Consider the following 17,842-nt stretch of genomic DNA (forward strand, 5'->3'; position numbering starts at 1 on the left):
TCGTTTTTCTCGCTCCCTGACGTGGGACTGCGTCCCGGTGGCTCCCTCTTTCCTGCGGCTCCCTCTTCCCTGCAGCGTGGGATGGAAATCTCGACGCTGAATTCAGCTGAGGCCCCTCCAGACCCGAGGAAAGCAAAAGGTTCGCTTCACGTCCATGGAGACAAAACATTGTTTGTTTGCTTTCTGGCTAGGCTTAAAGATCTCCTGACTCCCGTGATAGGGCAAGTTTAACAAGTTATGACTTCAGGCATCAATTACACAAACAGTACAATTGTTTGGTTTTGTGCCTCCATTGCCATGAGCACCCGTGTTAATTCGTTTTCGACCCACTTTAACACCCAGAGCCCTTTCTGCAGAGCTATTAAAGCACTGGCAACGCAGGGTTATACCTTTGTTGTACAGATGGTTATTTTTCCTTAAGTGCCTTTGCCTTAACTGAATTACCTACTGTTTATTTTACATAATTTCCTCAGCTTGCCAGGATCACTTTGATTTCTCAGAAGCGTTTGCACCTTCTCCTGCTCTGGCAAAATTTATGCTGGCCTTGGAGATGTTACTGAAAGTATTTCGTTCCCTGCAGAACTGGGCTTCAAGCCCTTTTCCACTAGTGGAAGGGAGCTGGCTACAGCTCCTTTGAGGTTATGTCTTAACTGCTCCTACACCCGCTTACAAACGAGGGACAGCCAACCCAAAGACCTCATTTCATGTGGCTGCCAATGAAAAATACAGTCGGAGAGAGGGGCAAAGACTTTCGAAGGCTAATGACAAACACGAGCACCTTGTCTGGAGCGTTTTGCAGCTCTCCACCAAGGCAATTGCTCCTGGCAGAGAAAAAATTTGATTGATTCACTGTCATTTCTATGCAGAGTGTTGGCTGATGTGGATTTATGGCCTTTTAACGATACAGCCACTTGCAAGTTAGATGGGGTTGTTTTGGTTACCAGCCTCTAGTTGCTGAAATCAGGCTGACCGAGCTGGATTGCTGAGGACCGTCAGTCCCTTCTTTTTAACTGTAATACACTTTTTAACTATATATATGCTTTTCCTCTTTTCCTGTTCCTGAGGCTTGAGAAATAGGTGTGAGAGACATCCAGGCGGTTGCCTATTGTAGAATTTAATTTGTTAAATGTTTAGCGTGTCTAAATATCCTTGGGTTTGGGGTTTTGGGGAGTTGTTTTTTGTTTGTCGTGTGTCCCGTCCCTTTCCCCCCACCCCCGGCTACAACCGAAGCTCTTACGCTTCGATGTCCGGCGCTGGGGAAAAGCTCGGCGGAGGCGAACCCGCCGTTTTCCCTCTCGCTCCCCTCCCCACCCGGGACCTTGATGGGGGATTTTTCACTTCGTTTTGTCCCCCGGCAGGGGGCCCCGCTGCTCCACGGCGCCAGCGAGCGGGCGGGGCGGGGCCAGGGGGCGGGGCCGGGATGATGGGCGTGGTCGGGGCGGGGAGATGGGCGGGGCCGGAGTGGCGGGCGCAGCCCCTCACCTCCAGCTGCGCTTCCTTCCCCCGCCCCAGCTCGGGGCTGCTCGGCGGGCAGCGGGCCTCCGGGATGGGAGTGACGGCGATTTCTTGCGGAATGGGAGTGGAGTCGGCAGTGCCGATGGGGACGGGAACGGGAACGGGAACAGGGACAGGGACATGGGGAGTCGGCAGTGCCTTTCTGGACGGGGATGGGGACAGGGACGAGGACATGGGAATTCAGCAGTGCCTTGATGGATGGGGAGTCGGCCATGCCTTTCTGTATGGAGATGGGGATGGGGAGACGGGGATGGGGATGGGGAGATGGCAAGCCAGCAGTTCCTTTCTGGATGGAGATGGGGAGTCAGCAGTGCCTTGATAGATGGGGATGGGGAGATGGGCAGTGCCTTTCTGGATGGGGATGGGGAGATGGGGAGTTGGCAGTGCCTTGATCGATGGGGATGGGAAGATGGGGATGGGGAGACAGGGATTCAGCAGTGCCTTTCTGGATGGGGATGGAGACATGGGGATGGGGAGTTGGCAGTGCCTTGATGGATGGGGATGGGAATGTTCTGCTCCAAAGCAGAGATTTGGAGATGCAGGGCAATGGAGAGGCAGTTTCAAACCTTCCCCCTGAGTGAGGTGCCGTGCCTGCTAATGCTGTGTCATAGAATCATAGAGTGGTTTGCATTGGAAGGGACCTTAAAGATCACCTAGTTCCAACCCCCCTGCCATGGGCAGGGACACCTCCCACTAGACCAGGTTGCTCAAAGCCCCATCCAGCCTAGTCTTGAACACCTCCAGGGATGGGGCATTCATAGCGTCTCTGGGCAACCTGTTCCAGTGTCTCACTGCCCTCATAGTGAAAAATTTCTTCCTGATATCGAAGATAAATGTACCCTTTTCCAGTTTGAAGCCATCACCCCTTATCGTATCACTACATGCCCTTTTGAAAAGTCCCTCTCCAGCGTTCTTGTAGGCCCTCTTCAGATACTGGAAGGCTGCTATAAGGTCTCCCTGGAGCCTCCTCTTCTCCAGGCAAGAGAAGAGTTTACGTGCTTTGCAGTGTTTTCCTGCTGTGGATCAGCCGTAGCAGAAAGCATTGGTGTGGTTCGAGCTGCCACAGCACAGGGAGGGACGTTGGAGGTAGGGCCTGGGGACAGTGAGGGATTTTGTGCCCACCGTGCCTCTGACACACGAGGTTATTTGTGCAGCGGAGGCCAGGTTGGTAGAGAGGTCCATGTTTCCAGCCAGGGTACCCACTGTTGAAGACGTGCCCCTGAAGAGTGTATATGCCCCAGCAAGTGTTCCCAGCAGGCTGGCAGAGCTGCTGTATTTATTTTTACAAGGGAGGCTGTCCAACAGGCTGAAGTGCTTATTTTTAAACCCACACGGAGGGAGTTTGCCAGCGGTCGGGCACAGGCTGAGCCTGGCACAGGCAGCAGGGACCGACAGCAGCATGGCTGCCAAGCACAGCACTCCGCGGCGCCTGCTGCGGCTGCTGAACACCCATCCTCCCAGCAGGCAGAGTTTAGCCTGCTCATCCCTGTGCTAAAAGCCCGGTCGTGTAATTTTTCTCTTCAAGAGTTGAGGCTTTCTCTGTCGCTCTACTAGGAGCTTCCCATTTTGCATGTTATACATGGGTGGACCTTACGATTTCTTCTGCAGGCACATCTGGCAACAGCCGTAACCCCTCATATCCCCAGAGATGGTCTGTCTGCCCTTCTCACACCAACCCACAGGAGACTGCCTCTTCTTCCCCTGTCTACACAGGACTTTGATGTTTTCCCCACCCCCTTTCATAGCTGCCTTTAAAGACAAGCAAAACAAGCAGTTACCCACAGCCTTCTCCCGTGGGTTCCTGTGTAAACTTTGCAGCTCTGTTTTCCCTGGACTCCTAGCCCTGTCATCACCCCCCCTTCCTGACCTTCTAACATCCCCCTTGAACGCAGCCGTACCTTCGGTCTCTTTTCTTACTGCAGAGGCTCTAATGGCCTGAACCAACCCTCCCCCCCACCCCCACTCCTCGGTTTATCTCTTCTCTTTCTCTGCTGCAGCCTGATCATGGAATGATGGACAAGCTAAAGGTTGAGAAAATACAGTAAAATGCCTTTCTTATCCTGTAATGACCAAAAGGGAGGACAAAGCCTGATAAAAATGACAAGCCAGAAGAACTGAGAGCCAAACCCTTCATCTGCCTGTCCCTCAGCGGACAGAAAACACTTGATAGACCTGCCATGATTGCAACTGCCGCAAGCCCGGAAAGAAAGGAATTAAGTACCGAGCCAATTAGAGCTACAAGTTTCTGGCCAAAGAAATGTCTTTCTGCTACCTGTGAAGAGAATAATTCAGAAAAAGCTGAAGCGGGCTGAGCATGAGGAGCGGGTGGAAAACACCTCTTTAGCCTTGTGTTTTATGGCCAGAGGGCTTTGCTTAGCATCTGGCATCTGCGTAGTCCCACTGCAGTGATGGAGGCTCACATGACATATAGATCCAGCTGCTCACTTGGGCCTATCTCTATTTTCAACCAGCTACTTTACTCCTCTGTTTTTATTGGCATGATTTTTGACAGCAACGACTAGTGCTGGATCAGCCATTTCCTGCCGGTGAGTGACCAGGAGGCAAACATTTCATTTGCTAAATTGTCCCAAAGGCAGTCTAAGGCTGCTCTGCAACAAAACACCGCTAGACCTGTGACACAGTGTGCTGCAAACAAAGCTCCATCCACCTCCCATTTAAATAAACCGAACCTGAACAGGCCACAGTGAGAGACCGTTGGGGGAGATAACAGGCAGAAGGCTTGCTGTATTCCTGTGGCTGCTTGAAGTAAGCAGCACAGAAACTTCCACAGATTTTCAGCTCTCCTTCCTTGCTCCTGAGTCTGGATGGAGACTGAAGGAGGGCACTTTCTGCCCCGTTAGGTCTGCGCTGCTCAGCCTCCCACCACCCTTGTGGCTGCTTCCAGCCCTGCTTGTCCAAATACCTCTTTCATCTCAGGCCATCAGGTTCTCCAGCTGGTAGGAGAGGTGGCACAAGCAAATCATATCCATCAGGTGGTCTCTGTATGAAAACACGGCCCAGAGCTAGATGAAGCTAATGTGTGGTTTGGGGAAGAGGGAGCTGGGGAACCTGTGTCATGTCTCTGCCGGGTGGCTTGGGCTTGACTCCACAGCATGTTAACCTGGATCAAATTGCCCTTTGCATCACGCTGTGAAGACATTTCAGACCCCCTCCCATAATTGTACTCGAGGCTGTGTGACACGAAACATCCCCCCTCCCCTGCACATGCCAGATTAAAACATCGCATGAAACACAGGTATAGAATCATTGAATGGTTTGGGTTGGAAGGGACCTTAAAGATCATCTAGTTCCAACCCCCCTGCCGTGGGCAGGGACACCTCCCACTAGACCAGGCTGCTCAAAGCCCCATCCAGCCTGGCCTCGAACACTTCCAGGGATGGGGCATCCACAGCTTCCCTGGGCAACCTGTTCCAGTGCCTCACCACCCTCATAGTGAAAAATTTCTTCCTGATATCTAATCTAAATCTCTCCTCTTTCAGTTTAAAACCATTACCCCTCATCCTATCGTTAAACCCCACAATTAAAACAGATTTAAAAATCTAAATATATATGTTCTGAAAGAGGCAGGCAAGGAAGCACTAGATGCAATGTATTTGCCAACAAATGTGAGCAGGGAGCCAAAGTACTGAGTGAAAGGGAATGGACTGGCAGCAAAATCCTTGTAATGTTACCTGAATGCTAACAGCTGAGTCTCAGTGAAGCCCCAGAGCCAAATTTACCTGAAGCTTTGGGGATATCTGAATTTGGTCTTTTTGACCAGAGGATTGGTCTTTTCTAATGGCTGTGATTCAGCCTAAAACCCTCCTTCTTTGCACACCTAGAGTTAGAGAGGTGGGGATGCAGTCTGTGCTTGTCAGTTTGCACCTTTCTCTGAAATAAGGCACTCTCTAAGGAAGAGTTGATCCCCACCAGTAAAGCAGGCCGGCCCTCCTCCCATCTGACTTTAAGGTCCTAAAAATGGTTAAAACCCATCTAGTGCCAGAGGACTCTTGGGAAGCCGCAGTCGCCACACATGGCAATGCCCTGTTCAAGCAGGGATCCAGGGAAGTCTGCACAAATGGAGTCAGGCGTCTCCATGAAGTTCAGGATCACATTTAAACATGCGTGTTCAGGATGGGAAAGTTTCTGCTCTCTGACCCACCCTAAGATGGGTACCTTCAGCAGAAGTGGAGTCACTAGGCTAGTCACAAATGCAAGCATAGCCCTGCAGGGTCAAGTTTCACCTTTCTGAGGGCTTCATCCGAAGACCACCTCAGACCTGTACAATTTCAAACCCCCAGTGATTTCTGTGCTGTAATCCTGAGCAGCATCACTCACTGGTGGCTCCAGACACTGGGCCACATCACGTCACTGTTCCTGATGCGAAGTAGGTAAATGGCCAAGTGCACAACAGGCTTTTTCCAGGCAGGCAAGAACAAACTGGACACAACAGGTAAACTGGTCCCAGCAAGTGTCTGGCAAACAGAAGATCCAGCCCTGCTGCTAATGTGGGTAATGAGGAGGGAAGACTACAGGTAACCAAAAGCCCTCTAGAGACCAAGACACAAGAGGAAGGGACATGGGTCAAACGGTGTTGAGGAACTCGGCTCCTCCTACACTGCCTCTGTAATGATTAGCTTCACCTTGGCAGCAAAGAGGCTCACTTAACTCATGGCAAATAAAAGATCTTCCTCTATCGACGTATAGCAAAGCTGAAAGATGAGGGGGCTCAGAGGGACATGGCTTTGCATCACTGGTTAGCAGCCATTCCACGCATTTGCAGCAGTTTTCCTCAGCAGCGTTACAAATAAGGCCCAAATGTCCCAAAGTCAGCATTTATAATCTGACCGTGGTCCAAGCCTATCTTGGGGACTTTAGACTGAGGTCTGTATGCAACAACCATGGAGGAGGAGGAGGAAGAGGAAAGGTGGCTCTACTCTGGCTCCTCCTCTGGTATAAAGCTCGTCCCAGGACCAACTCTGCATCAAGGTCCAGGAGAGGCCACTGGGCAAAGAGCAGCTGCTGGTGCTTTGGAGGAAGGTCTGAAGTGTTTGGTCAGAGAGAGCGAGCTGGAGAGGAGGCAGCTGTGGCCGAAAGGGGCTCTCAATCCCCTCAGTTAGTGAGGTGTGTGACTGGGCTCTCCCTTTTTGCAGTTTGTGTCACTGGCTTTAGCAATGTAGACACCTTTGGTTTGTTATGGTTTTGTTTTTTGTTGTGGGGTTTGTAGCGTGGTTTAGTGTTGTTTGTTTTTTTTTTTTTCCCCTGGGATGACTAGAGATGAAGTTGCAGCCTGTGAAATGTGGGCAATTTAACATGGGCTGAGCAGCTTGATCCACTTCTCTAGTAAGTATATTTGCCTCCTACTAAGGTGTTTTAACCAAGGTCAGTGGAAATAAACACCACGGCCAGGCAGCTTGGGGCAATTAGCAGAAAACATAAAGAGAGCCAATTTGCCCGAGCTGGTCAGATCAGGAAACGACAGCCCTCGCAGGTCTGAGGCTCTGAGGAAGGAGACATCTTTCAGCAGGAACTTTTGTAAATTCTCCCTAGGCTGATGCAAACCAGCATAATTGTGCTGGCTGAAGTCAGGGAGACACACTGGTTGATCCTGGCTGAGCACTTGGGGTATGTGTGCTGAAGGATTTTGCTGGATTTCTTTAGCATTTTGATTAAGGTTTCTTTTTTTTTTTTAATCTTCCTGCAACTAGTTCTTCTCCTGATGTTTTTGGTGTTGTTAAGCAAGGGTATCTGCTTGTTCAGACACAATTTATTGGGTAGTTGCTGCAAGACCTTTTTGCCAAAGAACTGGAAAGTCCCACTGCAAAGGTCCAAGTGAACATAGTGGACATCCACAGTGTGAGAGTAGTTCTCCACCAAGGTGAAAATCTGTCTGACAGGCGGAATAAGGCCACATTTGCACTCTGAGTTAGGTGACAAAGGCTGGCAGAGGAAATCCCTGAAATCAAAAGGCCCTTCCTATAAAAGCAGAGGCTTGTGTTAACATAGCCCAGTGCAGGGGGGCAGTTTTAATTAAGCTGGATCAGGGTGCTTTTTTCTCAGATGAAAAGTAATTTAGCTTCCTTGTGACCAGAGGACAGGAAAAGATTTTGCAAGAAAAAAACTGTTGGCAAATGAGACACCTCTTTTTGGCTTTATGATCACTGTGCAACCAGGCTTAAATGTTCTGGGAGCAAGTTCCATCAGCTCGTTTCCAGCCATGGTAGGTCCTGAAATAGCAGACATCAGACCTATGACTGGTTCTTCGACCTAGCAGTGCTATTTTGGCAGCAGGCCCAGGGTTAAACATAACCAGAGTCATTTTCAGTCCTTGCTCTCCTGAAGGTCAGTGGCCCAAATGGTTGGATGTTTGTCTTAGCTGTTTCCGGACAAGGTCTGCATTTTGTAACGATAAGGCGAAATTCAGAGATCCTCATGTTGGCAATCTCCTGCTAACTCTTAATTAGAAGGCATTTTTTTCCTGAATAAGGATGTCAGGATTTGGTCATCGGCAGTTTTTAATTGTTTTGACTATTTTGAGCAGGGTGTTCTTTTGTGGCTGAAATAAAGGCTCACTGCTCCATTTTACCTCCAGTCCATGACTTTCACAGGATGGCACAGCTCATTCTTAGCATTAAGCCCATTAAGCCTAGTTTACCAGATCCGCCCATTTCCAGGAGAGACTTTGAGGTTCATTCATCTGCTCAGGTCACATGGAAGAAGCAGTCTCCCTCTTAGCAATAAGCCCGGCTCTCTCTGGCTTGACATATGCCTTCTGAGATGAGACTCCTCCCCTCTAAAGCTCCCTCAAAAAGCCATCAGAGAGGTCAGCCACAAATTGGTCCCATTTTTTCTGCCAGACCTCTTTGGCCTTGGACTTCTCATCCGGTAGCATGGCACTGTATCTGTGAGGAGGAGAAAAGTCAGTATCAGACAGGAGACAAGGGGGCAGCTATTTCAAGATCAGTGGCCAAAATGAAAAGGCAGGAAGCAGCAACAGATTAACCCTTGCAGGACATGCCTACACCACACAGAGTAACAGCGTAAAGAGCCTTGAGCTCATGCTGGCTGGACTTACACTGGGGCAAGAAGCATCATGGCCATATCAACAGCTACTGAGTCCTGCACCATGAGGACAAAACAGCTCCGTCTGCATAAGCTGAAGACTTGCTGGGTTGCACACAGTGGCTTGTGGCTAGTACAAAAGAGACAGTGCTGCTGTTGCTTTCAGATGTCCCCTGGGCTTGGTCCAGATTGGTAGGAAATAAGAGTATTTGTTGTTTCCCTGGCCATGTGGGGACCTGGGATTGGCATGAGGATTGGCATGGAATTTGGCAAACAGACAAAAGTCTAGGAATGTACAGAAAGACCCTGGGCACCATATCCAAACTATTTTGGGACATTCAGAGCTGTCCAGATAGATAAACCGAAAAAGTGGTTAAACACACCCAAACTACATGCTGGTAGATTGTTTTCTTGTGTTTCTGTGGGCCATGGCAAACACCACAGCAAGTCAGATTTTGTCAGAAATACCAAGACGTAACATTTCTCCCATTCCCAGAACCAGGTGCTGGAGGCAAGTTCCCAAAGGATGGAAAAGAAGGAATAAACTGAGACACTGAGTTAGAGGAAGGCACTCAAGGGCATGGGCAGAGGAGCGTCTGGGGTCCCTGTGTCCTGCCCTTGGGGGAGACACACAGAAGAGACTTTGGATTAACAGAAGCCTGGTTCGTGTGGCAGAGGGAACTCTGAGGCCAAAACTCAAATAGAGCGGGTTTCCAGGGAGCAAGCTGATCATCCCCCTAGCATTATGATGGCTAGATGAGACAGGTGAGGAACTTACGTTATGGAGTTGAGCGCAAGTTGTTTTAAGGTTCTCAGGTCGGCATTCATCCCTCCAATGGCCATGAACACCTCGTAGAAGTCATAGGAGATGCCCTTTGCCCCAAAGATAGGGGGATCGTCGGGGCTGATCACAATGGGGTGCCCTTCAGCCATGAGGTCGGCTGCGGGGTGGCTCCGCAAGTCAGCTACCAACATCAGGACCTCAGTGGGGAAGCGTGGGAGACAATATGACGTTGAGTTATTGCTGTAGCTGTGATTGCATTATGGCACCCATCACACCATGTACCTGCTATAGCTGCTTGTGTCAGCAGGTAGTCGTCAGGGAGGAAGAGCCTCCAGAGGACTGTTCAGAGCATGTTAGGCGTTCTGCTCTGAACTGATGCAGAAGGAGCCTGCTTATTGCCACTGGCTATACAAGGAGATGGGTTTCTTAAATTAATCACCTAAATCAAGGCCAGTGGGGTGAATAACTTCTGCTTATTTTTAACGATTTGACTGTGGCTGTTTCAGGAACAGTCTCTTGGTTACGTATTTGCCGTGACACTTAGCTGGGGGCATCTGGAGCTGGTATCAGTTCTCTCCTTCAAGGCTCACACCGGTACATCTCTACCCCAGAGCATCCCTTCTACTGCGCCTAGGGGACAATGCACACCACGCTAATGTGTTGCAAAAGAGTTGCCCCTGGTTATGAATTCTACAAAACCAAAAGGACTCCCAGTTGCTATCCCAGTGGCTCAGCCTCTGGCCCTCTTGGCTTTGAAGTATTTTCCATTATATCTCTTTAGGCACCTCCCTGGCTCTGGGCCTCATCTCCTCTAGGGAGGACCTTCCCAGGTTCCTCTGGGTAGGAATTTAAATGGTTTTGAGCTGACTGGTGTTACAAGCCTTATGCATAGACAGCGTGTATCTTTGTAGCAGACTGCAGTGTAATGTGGTGCAGAGGAAACTGAGCCAGCCTGCGTGCAACAAAACATGGTAAATCCCATTCCAGTATCCCAGCCCCAAGACCTAAGCTTTTCCCAGCATACCTGGTTGGAGATGGGACAGACTTCTACAGGAATATCCCTCTTCAAAGACAAACTTTTGGCTACTGGGTGTTTAATGAGGGCAAGTCCGTGGCCAATCCGGCTGGTATTCAGTAGCAACGCATCCAGGACGTTATTGTCTACAGAGGTGCCCTGCCAGTCTGAGCAGAGACAGGTAAGAATCACTGCAGTGCTGTGAGCAAATATATCTTCTCAAACTGCTAGATGGTTTTGTTAATAAGTGTCTCAGTCGCAAGGGAAGAGGGTTGCTCATGCTCTTGAGTTCCCGCTTTGCATTTTCAGTGAAACAGGGATCCAAATCTGCCTAGGACATTGCCCAGTGTAGAGATACCCACTCATCTCATCTGGCTTTAGATGTCCACAGTCTTGCTCTTATAGCTAAGCTAATCATGTTGGTCTCTGTTCATAGTCAAGGGAGAGGACTAATCATTTCTGGGGAGCAGACTGGGCTTTAGCATGAGATGTATCACACCTCAGAAGTGCCTGTGATGGCTATAAAGTGAGGTAGAGTAACTAGTTCAGATGTAGACATCTTCTCTGTAGATGTCAACGTGCAATAAGCCTAACATACAAGTTAGACACAACTGTCATGCATGGTTAGGATAAATCCCACCCATCCAGACCGAGTAATATATTGCCAATAATAATACATTTCCCCTGGAACAAAGGGCAATGATCGGTTACTTTGGTGAGCATATTCAGTTAAGACTTGAGGCTGGCTGAGACATTCCTTCACCTTAAAATGTAAAATAATGGCCGAGTTAGTTAGTTATTCTTCTGCTGCTGTGGATAGGAGGTGAGCACTGCTCCGAGGAGGAAATGGCTACTAGCGATAACTCTTGCAGCATGACACAGGAGAAAGACACTGAGAAACATGATGTCTACAGTCAAGAGCGGGGAACAGGTAGGGGAGGTGCCGTGGAGGGATGCTACAGTGACAAGCTGATATCAGGAGAAGCATAGGGAAAACCGATGACACACACGCATGTGTATACACACATCCACACACATTCCATCATCTTGGTACAGCCAGGCTTACTTCTCTGTGCTTTGCAAGACTGCACCTCGAGCAATAACAGGCCTTGAGTCCTCATGCTTACCAGTCTCCCCAGCATGGAAAAAGTATGGCAAGTCGACCCCCAGGGAATATGGGATGGTCAGGGCATCCTTCAAGTCCCATAAAGAATGACCTTCATCCTCATCACCAACCTGGGAGAAAGAGGAAAGGTATTTTTGAACATGCTTTGGAAGATGGTGGGACTTACAGCTATGTATCACTGAGGTGCCAACTGTACTGAAATTGCAATGCTGCGGGACAGGGAGCTGGTTCTTTCAGGGGATTTTGTGAATTACCCTCAGCAAAATCTTTAGCTGGAGGATTTGCGATTCGTTTACACGGATTTCAGTACAGCAGGAGAGGATCTGGCTCTGGTATAAAACATTTGCCACATTATACGTGTAGTGCTATTGCACCTCTAGTGGTTAACTCGAAGCCACAGAAGAAATACGATTACCAGGTCGAAGCCCGCCAGGGTGTCTGGGAAGTGGGCTCTGAGTGCCATGGCAGTGACGATGGCTTCTTTAATCTGGGAAACATTCAGCATCCTAAAGAGCAAGAGAGAGAAAGCAGTGCAGAGGCTCGCCCCCACCGGGCCTGCCTTCTTTGGGTTTGAGTTGTGAAATGGGGGCCCCAGGGGTATTTCCAAAAATGCAAGTTGCTCCTGAATCTGACAACCAGCTTCAGGTCTCCAGAGTAACAGCAGTAGAAAATTGGTATTATGAAAGTAAACCCCTGAATGACCAGGAAATGCCTGGCTAGACCCTGCTGTCACTTGAGTTGAGGCACGCTTGTCTAAGACTCACAGGATTTCCCATCTACCAAGCAGGGAACACAACAGCCTGGAGAGAAAACATTTACATTATTTTTTTTTTTCCTCTTGACTGTTTTACTGGGAGATGAGACAGTAGTTGCACTTCAAGAAAGTTTTAAATTTAGCTTTCTTCCAGCCCTATCGGACTTAAACATCACAGTGCATTTTGCAGATGGGCTCTGCCCATACCCAGGCTGGCCAGGGGCAAGACAGCACTGAACTGGAAACAGCATCGTGCCGAGCCGGAGTGAGTAAGTGCCGCTGAGAGGTCTGTTCTATTTGCTCAGGATCACCTCACATGACTTCATGGCATCTGGCTGACTTGGAGAACAGCCTTGTGCCCGACTGTGAACAGCAGCACGAACATACCGTACCAAAGGCTGTCGGGAGAACAGCGTTCGCAGGGTCCCGCGAGGACCTTTGCAATACCGAGTGCCCATACTCGGGCACTGCTGTCACTGCTTCAGCTTCTGCAGAGAGGAGGAGTATGTCCAGGCTCGGGAAGAGAGCACACACGGCTTGGACACGCACGCACGCAACCCTCCCCTTGCTCATTCCCACACACAGGGTCCGCAGGCTCTTGTCCCTCTAGCGTATGCCATGAGCTAACCCTGGTCACCCTGCACGTACGCAGACTTATATAGATGATTTCTCATCCTCAGCCTTTTACATGTGCCAGGGAATGCTTCGGGAGTCAACACCCCAGGTCTGACGGCGCACGCGGGCATTGCTAACCAACTGTGGCACTTCAGCCCAGCTCTCAGCATCTCTTCTCCTGCCTGGACCCCTCTCTCCCCACCACCGCCTCTGCCGTAGCACGGCCAGCCCCGTTCAGCCTTTACCTGTGTGCTGTAAATATAATCTTGGCTCCAAGAAAGTCAGGGTGTTCCTTCACAAACTGCCTGGTCACTTCCTGATAGGTTGCCACGGACCATGATTTATTGTGCCGGGTGCCATCCAGTTCATACACCTGCAGGACAAAAAAACACACGGTAAGCAGAAGCTGGAAAAGGCATTTTATTGTAGGGTGGGAGAAATGAACTGAAGAAAACCTTGGGAGAAGCAATGCGCTGCGGTCCTGGCAACAGGGCAGAAAAAAAGCAGTTAAATCTGTGCAGAACATTTTCTTCTCGAAGCCTTTACCACCTGGCAAGAACCAAGGAATGGTTTTCCTCCCTCCTATGTGATACAAGAAACAAGCTTCTCCATGTTCAGACATGGCAAGTAAGTGCCCTTGAGTACCCAGAGGAGACCACGACCTCTTACTCATGTCCGTATCAAATGCTGGAGTGTTTTGTCCCGTCTGGCGGCTCACACACGCTCTGTGCCTTGCAGTGGCAGTCTGTCAGCCAAGGCAGCCCCAAGGCACGTGAGGGCTGAGCTCCATAAGCTACCAGCTGGGCTGGGCTTCTGCTCCCCTCTGCCAGAGGTTTGCTCTGTGACCTTGAGTCAGTTGTTTAGTCCTGCCACACTTTCCCAGCTCCCTGGCCGCAACCTGGGAAAAACAATCCTTTTGGTACGCTCTGTCTCATCAACTTACTTTGTGAGTTCCTCACTACCAGGGCTCTACACGGGGCTTGTGCCCTTATTTCAGCAGGGTTGTAGACCCTGCGTGCCCTGACCGATACCAACCCACAAAGACCCTGCCTGGCATCGCTCATAAATGGTGGCTGAAATCACTCTGTCTGTTCCTTTCTTATATTTCTTGCCTTTCTTTTCTCTTTCATCCTTCTCCTCCACCCTTCAACTGGTCCACTCTGCCTTCTCGCTTGCCCTCAGGTGCTGCCCCTGGCAGCGATGCCCCTCGCCAAGCCCCTGCGCCCCGCCATGCTGTGGCATCCCCCTTGCAGGTGGCCGCAGATGCTCGGGGGTGAATTTTCCCCTCTGCGGCCCATGGGAACACGAGACTTTACACAGCTGAATTTGCAAACACAGCTGGGTTTGGGGGGCTTTTCCGCAATGTTTGCTGTTTCGCACTAAATCCTGACATTCATTTACTCTACTTGAGGGGCCGCTTCTGGTGGGCTTTGCTGCAGGGCGAGCTTTTGCGGAGTGTCAGCGCTGCTGTTCAACCCTTGTGGAGGATCTCCATCCCCCACAAGCATCTCGCTGTTCCCATCACACCCCGCTCACCTCGACTTCCACAGCCAAGCGTTTCCCTCCACTCTCATCCTGCTCCAGCCTAACTGGTACTTTCCTGCGGGTCAAGGACGGCAGCCCAGCGTGTCCCCGGCTCCTCGCAGCCCTTGCAGTGCTACCCAGGATGCAGGCAGCCTCTTTGCCTGTTCCTCGCAGCACGCCGAGCTGCCGGGTGCGAGTAAGCCCCGGGGAGGGAGGGGGGGCTCTGGAGGCTCCCACGCCTGGAGCCAGCATTAGGGGCTGGATGGGAAGCAAATTTTCCCTGCCAAGCCTCTCTTCAAAAGACATTGCAACCATGTCTAAGGGCTGCCGGTAAATGCAGGGTATTTTCCAGTCAGACCCACGCACTGCTATCATTGCAGATACTCTTGGCCCGGAAACCTGTGCGACCTGGGGGGATGCCAGCACTTCGGGCTGTCTCACAGCACAGGAATTTTGACATTGCTGTTGTTTTCTCTTTCCAGGTACCCCAAAGACAGATGGTGACTGAGCTCAGGGCAACTGGCTCATGACCAACCCCCAGCAAAGTAAGATACATAGAAGCTTTTTGGTCTTTTCCCCCTCGTTTTTTTAACTCCTTTTCAATGCACCCTTCTCATCTCAGGCAGGATGGAGTGCCAGCCTGCAGCCTGACACCGAGCCCTCTTTCGCTATGGGGCCAGCTCGAGCCACAACAGGCCAGGGTTAGGCAGCCCCGCTCCCCAGCTGTTGGAGCGGAGGCAGGCACAAAGCCAGATCAGCCTCCAAATTTGTCACAGCACCTGCCTGTCCTCCCATGGGGTGGCTGTGGAGACCTGCCCGGCAGCAGCGGTGGTTGCTGGGGTGCAGACATTCATCTGCAGCTGGCCCAAGCCTGCCAGCCATTGCGTGCAAGGGCAATGATTTAAGGAAGTTGCTGGCAGGCACTTTTGGGAGTTGGGCCACTGGCAGGACATCAGTGTGGCTGCTTCATCCGCCTGACATTGCGGTGCCAGCAGCAAGCTGCTACCTGCATTCCCATACATGGCCTGCCACTGCCACCTGGATCCTTCAGGTGCTGACAGACGGACCTTGCACAGCAGCTTCATTCCCATTGCAATGGACATGGAGGTGGAAGGTGTAGTGAGGGAGCAGCAGCCTTGGTTCATTTGTTTTGTCAAGGAATCTGCTTCTCTGAGAGAGCTCCCACCCCCCACGCTGCCCCACTTGGAGCTGGTCTGGAGAACCATATGGAAAAGGTGTGTCTGCAGTGTCGAAATTGCCACCAGGGAAGTAGGAACTGTTATAGTCAAAGAACGGTGGTGGGGTCTGCTGGTGCTTGGGAAGACATCGGGGCAGTGCGGGATTGTAGGACAGTCTCACCAGCTCCAGGCAATGTGCAGGGAGAAAGGTCTAAACTATTGCCATCAGATTTTAGTGTTAGTGGCAATGACAAGAGCAGTTCATACTTCACATAGCCAAAATTTTAGGTTGTCTGCAAACTGTGGAAGACTGTGCTTTGCCAATCAGTTTACTAGCCTGCTCAGAGAAGTCATTCTGAAACAAGTTACAGATTCTAAATAACATAACTCTTCCAGAGTAAGTCTCTTTTCAAGACGGGAAATTGTTACAGAAGCGCTGCCACAGAACAGGTGATTCTGGTGCAGACCAGCTGAGATGCACCTTCCCAACCAGCAAGATTTCGACCCAGCTCCCAGTCAGACTGTACAATGCAGGCATGTGCTGTTGCCATAGTAGGTATTTTCCTTAACCATTAAGAACAAAGTATCTCTCACTTTCAAGCCCTTGCCTATGCAAATCTCCAAGAAAGACCTTTGAATATGATCAAGGTTTTCCAGCATCCTTAGAAGGGCAGGTATGCAAACATCCAAAAACTAAATTCAAGATAGGGCTTGAGAAAAGTTATGGAGAAATAAGGATTTAAAAGAATACTAGAGAAGCCAAAAAATACGTACCGGAGGCAGGAGAGCTCTTATCTCGACATACTGTACGTTATCTTCATAGAGCTCCAGCAGCCCCTGGTAGAAATAGGCCTTGAACACAGGTGCATAGCAGATAAGTCCAGAGGCAATGAGAAAGACTTCTTCAAATCTTTTCCAAATGAAAGCCTGAGAAGGGTAGGCCAGCTCAGGGGCATCCGTCACCAGGGTCAAGTTTCTCAGCAAGCTGCAGAAAGCAGTAAAGAGAAGAGGAAGAATGAGAAGAACAAACAAGACAACCAGCTTTCATCATGCAAAAAGCCAACGGCTGGCAGCTGGGTGTTCAGTACCAGAGGAAATAGGTTTCCTTCAGGATGGATGTGAGTTTTATTGTCAGAGACCAAGCTTTGCGGACGTGACGCTCTCCCACCCGCATGCGCTGGGGTGCAGCAGGGCAGCAGCTGTGATGAAGGAGGTACGTGTTTTTTGGGCAGGACCAAGAAAAGATGGGGGCCCAAGATCTAACTTGGAGCCTCTTGGCACTGCAGTACAACAGGCATAACAATGACTGATACAACTAGGAAGCATACAGGACATCTGTCACCTGTATTTACTCCTGGCTGGTACAGATAATAGCCAACAGGTAAAAAGTCAAACATTACATGTTCAGCAACAAGCAAGGTAAGACTAGTCGTTCAAAACCTGCCCCTTCCTTTTTTGAGGGTGAAATCTTGAGGAGTGATAGAGTTACAAAAGCAAGTATGATGTTTTTATATCGTAAGAATGGCACTCTGCCACCCAGGGTTATCCTTAATCCAAAAGTAGGCTAGTACACTACTCCTGAAGACAATATATTCTCCCAAACATCTCCAATGCCTGTAAAAATTATGACACCCGGCCCTCTGTTCACCACCAAAAGGCGGACTGAGTCTCCAGGAGATGCCATGTACTGGACCACCATCAACCTGCTTACTAAGCCTGTAACTTGCCCTCGTACTTTCATATTGTCAAAATATGTCATCTCATGTAAGCAGTGGGAAAATGATCGTGAATCAGAATCCTTTCTCCCCCTCCAGTGGAATAAACCTGATATCCTGCCTGCCTTGCTGGTAACTTCTTCAGATTTGTCTGCTGGGAAACAACTGATAAGAATCACACATCCTGGCTTTTCCTTGGTGGGATGGAAACGTATTTAATTTCTCCATAGACTCAGCTGGCGTATAAGCCTCTTTCAGAAATCCAGAGAGGCGGTGTGTAGTTTTATCAAGCAGAGTTTAAGGGAGCCAGTAATTGCAAGATTATCTAGTTGTGGGTGACAGGGAGAACGGCTGCGGCACAATGCTGCCATCTGACAAGCTGAGAGCCTTCATCCCACATGAAGCCTTGCCTCTGGCAACACCTCTCCTCCCTCCGCCAGTGGCCGCCTGAAGAAGAGTTTGCAGTAAGTTTCTCAGGCCGGTGGGCAAAGTCTAAATGGCAATACTGGGAGTGATTAACTTCATTCCTGGATGGGCAAATGGAAGCCATCGCA

At 50.0% G+C, this 17,842-nt stretch overlaps 1 protein-coding gene and 1 long non-coding RNA gene across 5 annotated transcripts in view; one reads left to right on the forward strand and one right to left on the reverse strand.

Moving 5' to 3' along the window:
• Positions 1–17,842, forward strand: part of LOC141742445 (uncharacterized) — a 23,443-nt gene continuing 5,601 nt past the window's right edge. Inside the window, exons 1-4 of one of the 2 annotated variants that reach the window (XR_012586702.1) lie at positions 2–139; positions 12,447–12,525; positions 13,195–13,266; positions 14,878–14,940. This is a non-coding gene — a long non-coding RNA (uncharacterized LOC141742445). Of the gene's footprint in view, positions 140–12,446; positions 12,526–13,194; positions 13,267–14,877; positions 14,941–17,842 lie in introns of both variants that reach the window. The other variant, XR_012586703.1, reaches the window with a different exon arrangement.
• ADA2 (adenosine deaminase 2) overlaps positions 5,109–17,842 on the reverse strand; it is a 23,016-nt gene continuing 10,282 nt past the window's right edge. The window contains exons 1-8 of one of the 3 annotated variants that reach the window (XM_074584700.1): positions 13,541–13,594; positions 13,327–13,352; positions 13,117–13,244; positions 11,918–12,008; positions 11,504–11,612; positions 10,386–10,543; positions 9,356–9,558; positions 6,730–8,417 (exon numbers count right to left, since the gene is read on the reverse strand). In XM_074584700.1, the coding sequence (XP_074440801.1) occupies positions 8,309–8,417; positions 9,356–9,558; positions 10,386–10,543; positions 11,504–11,612; positions 11,918–12,008; positions 13,117–13,244; positions 13,327–13,352; positions 13,541–13,544 (828 nt within the window). In that variant the 5' untranslated portion in view covers positions 13,545–13,594 and the 3' untranslated portion in view covers positions 6,730–8,308. Of the gene's footprint in view, positions 8,418–9,355; positions 9,559–10,385; positions 10,544–11,503; positions 11,613–11,917; positions 12,009–13,116; positions 13,245–13,326; positions 13,353–13,540; positions 13,595–16,347; positions 16,559–17,842 lie in introns of those variants that run through there. The other 2 variants (XM_074584682.1, XM_074584691.1) reach the window with 2 other exon arrangements.

The sequence above is a fragment of the Larus michahellis genome, chromosome 1 (assembly GCF_964199755.1).
Source record: "Larus michahellis chromosome 1, bLarMic1.1, whole genome shotgun sequence".
In the NCBI taxonomy this organism is placed as follows: domain Eukaryota; kingdom Metazoa; phylum Chordata; class Aves; order Charadriiformes; family Laridae; genus Larus; species Larus michahellis.